Source organism: Mizuhopecten yessoensis, unplaced genomic scaffold (genome assembly GCF_002113885.1).
Source record: "Mizuhopecten yessoensis strain PY_sf001 unplaced genomic scaffold, ASM211388v2 scaffold10955, whole genome shotgun sequence".
In the NCBI taxonomy this organism is placed as follows: domain Eukaryota; kingdom Metazoa; phylum Mollusca; class Bivalvia; order Pectinida; family Pectinidae; genus Mizuhopecten; species Mizuhopecten yessoensis.
In genome coordinates, this window is record NW_018408805.1 from 422,216 (window position 1) to 431,046 (window position 8,831).

Here is an 8,831-nt window from a genome sequence, read left to right on the forward strand (position 1 = left end):
CAACCATCAAACATACCTCTGGTATACAAAACTGTCCAGCCACCACCAGTGCTGACAGGAAGTTATCTCTCCCGTCACTTCTCACCTCAAATATCGGAATCTGTAACAAATAAACAATCATTTTACTGGCTATTCTCAGGTTCCCATATCTGGGGTTGATTGTTCTATTGTAATAACTGTTCTTGGGTACCTGAAGTCACATATTCAATGAGGATGATAAATTTCAAACCTGTGATCCTGTTAGGATAACAGGATCATCTACCTGTGATGCTTTGAGAACAATAGATTTAAATATCTGTAATAATTTCAGGACATCAGATTTATTTACATTTAAGGATTACCACCTTTGATCCTGTAAGGAAGATTGGTTTACCTACCTGTGACCATGCAAGAAAGATTGATTTAATTACCTGTGACCCTGCAAGTAAGAGCTTTACTTACCTGTGACCCTGTAAGGATGTTTTGTTTACTTACCTGTGACCATATAAGGATGTTTTGTTTACTTACCTGTGACCCTGTAAGGATGTTTTGTTTACTTACCTGTGACCATATAAGGATGTTTTGTTTACTTACCTGTGACCCTGTAAGGATGTTTTGTTTACTTACCTGTGACCATATAAGGATGTTTTGTTTACTTACCTGTGACCCTGTAAGGATGTTTTGTTTACTTACCTGTGACCATATAAGGATGTTTTGTTTACTTACCTGTGACCCTGTAAGGATGTTTTGTTTACTTACCTGTGACCCTATACGGATGTTTTTACTTACCTGTGACCCTGTAAGGATGTTTTGTTTACATACCTGTGACCCTGTAAGGACAATTGAATTGGTTTATTTACCTGTGACATTGTAATTAAGGATGTTTTGTTTACTTACCTGTGACCCTATCAAGACAATTGGTTCACATACCATTGACCCTATAAGGATGATCAGTTTACTTACTTGTGACCCTGTAAGGACAATCGGTTTACTTACCTGTGACCCTATAAGGATGATCAGTTTACTTACTTGTGACCCTGTAAGGATGATCAGTTTACTTACCTGAGACCCTGTAAGGATAATCAGTTTACTTACCTGTGACCCTATAAGGATAATCAGTTTACTTACCTGTGACTCTGTAAGGATAATCAGTTTACTAACCTGTGACCCTATAAGGACGATCGGTTTACTTATCTGTGACCCTGTAAGGACGATCGGTTTACTTACTTGTGACCCTGTAAGGACGATCTGTTTACTTACCTGTGACCCTGTAAGGACGATCTGTAAGGACGATCAGTTTACTTACTTGTGACCCTGTAAGGACGATCGGTTTACCAAGGTTCTCACACATGAAGGATAAAGCAGAAGCTGTGTAAGCCATAGTGTCAGTTCCATGGAGGATTACAAACCCATCATAGTCATCATAGAAAGTCTGTAAAAGTACAAATAGACAGTCTTTCAATTCAATGATCCATGCAATTTTACACATGAATTCTTGTGATTTGTGTTAGAGTTCTTTCCCCTAAAAACATTTGATAAGCTTTCGTTGAAAAATAAATGCAATATTGACCAACTGTTGTTGATTCCTTTATTCTTTTGTACTTTTCAAATTTGTCATCAATTCTTGTGTACCTTTCAAATGTGTCATCAATTCTTGGGTACTTTTCATATGTGGCTTAAATTTTGGGTACTTCTCAAATATGTCGTTCCTTTCAAATGTGTCATGAATTCTTGTGTATACTTTTCATATACGTCATCAATTTTTGAGTACCTTTCAAATGTGTCATCAATTCTTGTGTACTTTTCAAATGTGCCATTAATTTTTAGTAACTTTCAAATGTGTCATCAATTCTTGGGTACTTTTCATATGTGGCTTTAATTTTTGGGTACTTCTCAAATATGTCATCAATTTTTGAGTTCCTTTCAAATGTGTCATGAATTCTTGTGTATACTTTTCATATATGTCATCAATTTTTGAATACCTTTCAAATGTGTCATCAATTCTTGGGTATTAATTTTTAGTACCTTTCAAATGTGTCATGAAATCCTGCGTACCTTTCAAATGTGTCATCAATTCGTGTACTTTTCATATACGTCATCAATTTTTGAGTACCTTTCAAATGTGTCATCAATTCTTGTGTACTTTTCAAAAGTGCCATTAATTTTTGAGTACCTTTCAAATGTGACATCAATTTTTGTTTACCTTTCAAATGTGTCATTAATTTGTGTGTTCTTTTCATATATGTCATCAATGTTTGAGTACTTTTCAAAAGAGTCATGAGTTCTTGTGTACTTTTCAAATGTGCCATTAATTCTTGTGTACTTTTCAAATCTGCCATTAATTTTTAGTACCTTTCAAATGTGTCATCAATTCTTGTGTACTTTTCAAAAGTGCCATTAATTTTTGAGTACCTTTCAAATGTGACATCAATTTTTGTTTACCTTTCAAATGTGTCATTAATTTGTGTGTTCTTTTCATATATGTCATCAATGTTTGAGTACTTTTCAAAAGAGTCATGAGTTCTTGTGTACTTTTCAAATGTGCCATTAATTCTTGTGTACTTTTCAAATCTGCCATTAATTTTTAGTACCTTTCAAATGTGTCATCAATTCTTGTGTACTTTTCAAAAGTGCCATTAAGTTTTGAGTACCTTTCAAATGTGACATCAATTTTTGTTTACCTTTCAAATGTGTCATTAATTTGTGTGTTCTTTTCATATATGTCATCAATGTTTGAGTACTTTTCAAAAGAGTCATGAATTCCTGTAAACATTTCAACTCTCATCAATTCTTGTGTATCCTTCAAATATGTCATCAACTATTGTTTACTTTTTTCTTACCGATATGTCATTGGCTATCTTTGACCAGTCACTCATGTTCATGTTGCTCGAGTCCAATAGAGGGTTGTACTCCTTTATGTAGTATTTCACCCTTCGTCCACTTCTCATCAGTCTGTAAAACAAAACAACAACAACTGTGACACAAAATAAATTAAGAGACGAGTTTGTAGTCTGCAGCAAGTGGATTTTTTTTATCTAGACCAAGATAAATTTGAATAATTATTAAAAGCTAGTGGACTTTTAAGAGTCACTCTATGAGAACACTTTGATGCCAATCCGTCCAATTGTGATTTTGAATCGGGAAAATAATATTACCACTTGGTCAAGACCATAAGCAAATTTTATAGGCATCAAATCAGAAATATATTTTTTCTCACAACCACTATAGGTTTCCTCATTCCCAACTCACTGGATAAACCTGCTAGAAATCACTGGATAAACCTGCTAGAAATCACTGGATAAACCTGCTAGAAATCACTGGATAAACCTGCTAGAAGTATCAAGTTGGTAAACAGTTTTGGCTAACTATTAGTGGATAACACCCTTAACGTGATTTCTTACGACGTCATCTTCCATTGTGACGTACGTCAATAGTTCATGGCAATTGCTTCCCCCCCATCAGAAACAGAAATACAGAAATATATTCCACGAGAAAAATATGGTTTCCTTGATATAATAATTGACATTGTTGGGGGGCGTTCTCAAGCTCGCAATGGTTGATTGTCATGTTTATCTAATTCAGAAATACACTGTCTATAGTCCATATCAGAAATACACAGTCTACAGTCTATATCTGAAATACACTGTCTACAGTCCATATCAGAAATGCACCTTCTACAGTCCGTATCAGAAATACACTGTCTACAGTCCATATCAGAAATATGCAGTCTACAGTCCATATCAGAAATACACTGTCTACAGTCCATATCAGAAATACACTGTCTACAGTCCATATCAGAAATACACTGTCTACAGTCTATATCAGAAATATACAGTCTACATCAGAAATTTACAGTATATAGCCGAATTGATACTCTAGAAAATTGAATTGAGCTCATCCCGCCGCATGCATGTTCCATTGTGTGGAATTTATGCCAAATACAGTGATAATAAATGGGAATTTGTTTAATAAACTTATTTCATATTCATCATATATTTCTAAATATATATATATATTGTATTTGTACGATATAATTGCAGAATGAGAATTAAAGTCGAAATGTTACTTTGCCAAGCAAGCATTAGCTTGTAAATTACTAACAAGAGGCCCAGAGGGCCTGTATTGCTCACCTGTTTCTTTTGTTACATGAAACTGATATATAGGTAACTTCAGACCAAATTTGGTAAAGACATTTTAACATATCTTAAATGGTTCTTAAGACATTGTTGTTTGATGTTTGAAATTTTAATTCGAAAGCTTTTAACCCACATTTACCTTTGACCTCAAACTAGCACTTAAAGTTGACCTTTGACCTCATTACTTTTATTTAGAAAGAGATTCACACTGCTAGTCTACATAACATATGACTCTAGTCCAAATGGTACTTAGGATATTGTTGTTTGAACTTTTTACCATATTTGACCCCTGTGACCTTGAAAGTAGGTCAAGGTCATTTTAATGAGAAAACTTAATGGCACTCCATCCCAGGTACCTACTGGGCAAATATCATGGCCCTTGGCCTTATGGAACTTGAGAAGAAGATTGTTAAAGGTTTTTACCTACATTGACCCTTGACCCCGGCTAGCACTTCAAAGTTTAACTTTGACCTCATTACAATAACTAAGAGAAAGATTTGCACTGCTGGTCTTCATAGCATATCCAAGTATCATGACTCTAGTCCTTATAATATTGTTGTTTGAATTTTTTAACATATTTGACCCCTGTGACTTTGAAAGTAGGTCAAGGTCATTTTAATAATAATAATGATAATAATTTAAGGTTCTAATATACCGCTTTATCACAACCTAGTTCGTAGGTCAACTCAAAGCAGTTCACAAATTGTTATCCGTGGTAATAGGGCCTTTGCAACCAGCCAATATCTTTCTCAACTCTCTGGGGAGCATACAGCCAGTGCTGCCATTTCAGCACTCACAGCTAGCATTCTACAATTCTAGCCCTGCCCAACCACATACTCATTTACAGCTGAGTAGACTGGAACAAGCGGAGTTAAGTATCTTGCTCAAGGATACAACAACAGTTCCGTGACCTGACTCGAACCCGCAACCCTTCGGTCACGAGCCCGGCGTCCTACCACTAGACTACCGTGTCTCCAATTTTAATGAGGAAAATTTATAGCAAGCAGATAAGCAAAACATCCACTATGATTCAATAATATTCACTGTTTTATATGTAAGACTATTATAAAATGTGAATTGAATATGTTGATTGATTAAATTATGGAAATAGTATAGATATTTTTGTGTTTATTTCCAAGAACTACATTTAAAAGTCATGAGACAAAATTCTATGAGCAATTCTATGGGCTGTTCTAGTACTTCTTGAACAAACACAACGAAATTTGAATTAAAAAGTGAATTGTGAACTTAGAAATGAAAATGAAAAAAAAAAAGAGGTAAATATAAGCATTAAACAGCATTCTGTTCCGTGTTATGGCCCTTTTACACGGAACAGGATTGCAGACAAATAATCATTACACGTTATAGCAATGCATTATTCATTTTGTCTGCAATCCTGTTTCGTGGTAACAGAATGCTGTTTAATGCTTTATAATCTAAGTCAAAAGTAAAATGACTTATCATCAATTAAATTAATTAATCGGAACAAACCATTTTTTAATAATTTCCCTTTCCTTTAATTTATTACCGTTTAGAACAAATCAAAACTATATCACATCAAATAATAAATGTAGACCAATCCATTTCACACCAGGCTGAATGCCAAAATTAGGCCAAGTTTGATCCCCACTCAAACCAATATTCCACTATACAGTGAAACCTGTCGAAAGACCACTGACATCCGTTCTAACCTGAACCTCAAGTCTTCTGACATCCAGCTGTCTAATAAGACCACTGACATCCGTTCTAACCTGAACCTCAAACCTTCCGACATCCAGCTGTCTAATAAGACCACTGACATCCGGTCTAACCTGAACCTCAAACCTTCTGACATCCAGCTGTCTACTAAGACCACTGACATCCGTTCTAGCCTGAACCTCAAACCTTCTGACATCCAGCTGTATAATAAGACCACTGACATCCGTTCAAACCTGAACCTCAAACCTTCTGACATACAGCTGTCTAATAAGACCACTGACATCTGTTCTAACCTGAACCTCAAACCTTCCGACATCCAGCTGTCTAATAAGACCACTGACATCTGTTCTAACCTGAACCTCAAACCTTCTGACATCCAGCTGTATAATAAGACCACTGACATCCGTTCTAGCCTGAACCTCAAACCTTCTGACATCCAGCTGTATAATAAGACCACTGACATCCGTTCAAACCTGAACCTCAAACCTTCTGACATCAAGCTCTCTAATAAGACCACTGACATCCGTTCAAACCTGAACCTCAAACCTTCTGACATCCAGCTGTCTACTAAGACCACTGACATCCGTTCTAGCCTGAACCTCAAACCTTCTGACATCCAGCTGTCTACTAAGACCACTGACATCCGTTCTAGCCTGAACCTCAAACCTTCTGACATCCAGCTGTATAATAAGACCACTGACATCCGTTCAAACCTGAACCTCAAACCTTCTGACATCCAGCTGTCTAATAAGACCACTGAGTATTCTGAAATAATGTCTAATCTGTCCCCTGAGGGTTCTGACATTTCATCTCATCTGGTTCCTTCAAGTATTCTGACACCATGATGTCCCTGAGTATTCTAACATCCAGCCTATTCTGACCTCATTGGAATTTGATATCCTGTCTAATTGGAATTGAATATTCTGACATCATGCCTTATTTTACTCCTTCTAATATAATAATATCCTGTCTAAACTGTCCCTTGTGTAGTATGACATCCTGTCTAAACTGTGTATTATGACTTTGTGTCTAAACTGTCCCATGTGTATTATGACTTTGTGTCTAGTATGACCCTTGTGTAGTATGACTTCCTGTCTAATCTGACCCCTGTGCATTCTGACATCCTGTCATATTTGACCCCTGAATATTCTAGAATCCTGTTAGATTTGACCCCTGGGTGTTTCAATATCCTGTTTAATTCTAAATAATGCTATAATCACATTTCTAATGAAAGTTACCGAATATGTTTTCTGTATTACCTACTGCCTGTCAAACCTGACCAACATTTCAATGTTATTGTCAGATTAAACAAGTTTCACTGTATACATTTCACTCTGCTGAAGTGGGTTTTTTTTATCAAAAGACACAATTACTTAAACTCAGACATTAAATCTTTGTCAAACTGGTTAATAATTTGTAACTACCTATTCTATGTAATCAAAAACGTATAGAACTATAACACTGACAGGTCAGTAAGGGCCCCGTCTTGTGGCAATATATCCCCCATAATCATCAAGAAGCAATCTGCCCATATAGCTGAGCTTGACGTTTGACATTTTGACTTCAAAAAGAATCGCAAGGAAGCAAAATATACATTTTACATGTACTATAATGTGAGTCTCGTTTCCTTCCACCTCCACATTTGCTGGGCTAACAGAAATGTAAATACCTGTACAATACTCATTTGTTAGCTTCGATTTGTTTTATTTCACCTTATATACCTCCTCCATCAAGAGCCAGGGTCAAAGTCAGAGATCCACTTTGTCTTTGACCTTTGAACCAAAATGACCTTGACCATTACACCAGTGACCCTGATCTTTGGTCAGTTGACTTATTCTTTAATTCCGACCAACTTTGCTTCTTAATATAACAAAATGTTTATCAGTGAAAAATACAAAAATTGACCTTGACCCTTTGGACCCCGTAACCTGGACCTAAGGTCAGTTGACTCTGTGTTAAGTTCTGAACAACATTGTTTCATAACGTCATAACAAAATGTTCATCAGGGAAAAGGTACAAAATTTAACCTTAACCTTTGACCCAGTGACCTTGACCTTTGGTGAATTGACTCCTTGTTTAATTCTGAGCAACATTGTTTCAAAGTGTCATAGAGAAATGTTCACCAGTGAAAAGATACAAAATTTAACCTTGACCTTTGACCCAATGACCCTGACCTTTGGGCAGTTGACTCCTTGTTTAATTCTGATCAACTTTGCTTCATCATGTCATAACAAAATGTTCATCAGTGAATAGATGCAAAATTTGACCTTGACTTTTGAATCTAATGACCTTGACCTTTGACCTCGACTTTCTAACTCAGTGTGTCTCTTTGTTTAATTCCGAACAACTTTGCTTCATAATGTCATAGCGAAATGTTCACCAGTGAAAAGCTACAAAATGTGACCTTGACCCCTGACCCGATGACATTGACCTTTGGTCAGTTGACTCCTTGTTCAATTCTGATCAACTTTGCTTCAAAACGTTTATCAGTGAAAGTATGTAAAATTTGACCTTGACCTTTGAACTTGATGACCTTTGACCTTGACTTTTTATCTCAATGTGCATTTTTGTGAACTGAACATCTTGACCAAGTTTCATGTACATCGGTCAATAAATACCAAAGTTATCAGCCAAGAACAAAATTTGTGGACGGACAGACAGACAGTGATTACTATAGGGCACCCGTATCTCCGATACGGGGCCCTAATAAGTTAACATTTCTTCATAAGCCGCAATGATTAGTGATATTAGTACTGAAAATGCCAATGTAAAGTAACGAATGAGGTTTCATTCGCATGCACTGCTGATACCAAACAACACTGATTCAAACTGCTCTGTATCTTTACATTACTACAAACTCCACTTTTATCCTTGACAGAATATTGTAGAGTTTAACAAAAATTATCTGAATATGTACTTGTATCCCCTGCTAAACCAACTTTTTGCTTCATACCCTTTATGTTATCTGGGGTGGGAGTTCATACCCTTTATGTTATCTGGGGTGGGGGGTGGGGTTCA

The 8,831-nt window shown here is 36.2% G+C and overlaps 1 protein-coding gene across 3 annotated transcripts in view; it reads right to left on the reverse strand.

Annotated features, from left to right (window-relative positions):
* The window catches only part of LOC110464073 (L-asparaginase-like), a 54,774-nt gene that overhangs the window by 27,554 nt on the left and 18,389 nt on the right, over window positions 1-8,831 (reverse strand). For all 3 annotated transcript variants that reach the window (XM_021519104.1, XM_021519105.1, XM_021519103.1), the window contains 3 exons: window positions 2,820-2,931; window positions 1,286-1,411; window positions 17-100 (listed from right to left, as the gene is read on the reverse strand). In XM_021519104.1, the coding sequence (XP_021374779.1) occupies window positions 17-100; window positions 1,286-1,411; window positions 2,820-2,931 (322 nt within the window). The remainder of the gene's footprint in view (window positions 1-16; window positions 101-1,285; window positions 1,412-2,819; window positions 2,932-8,831) is intronic.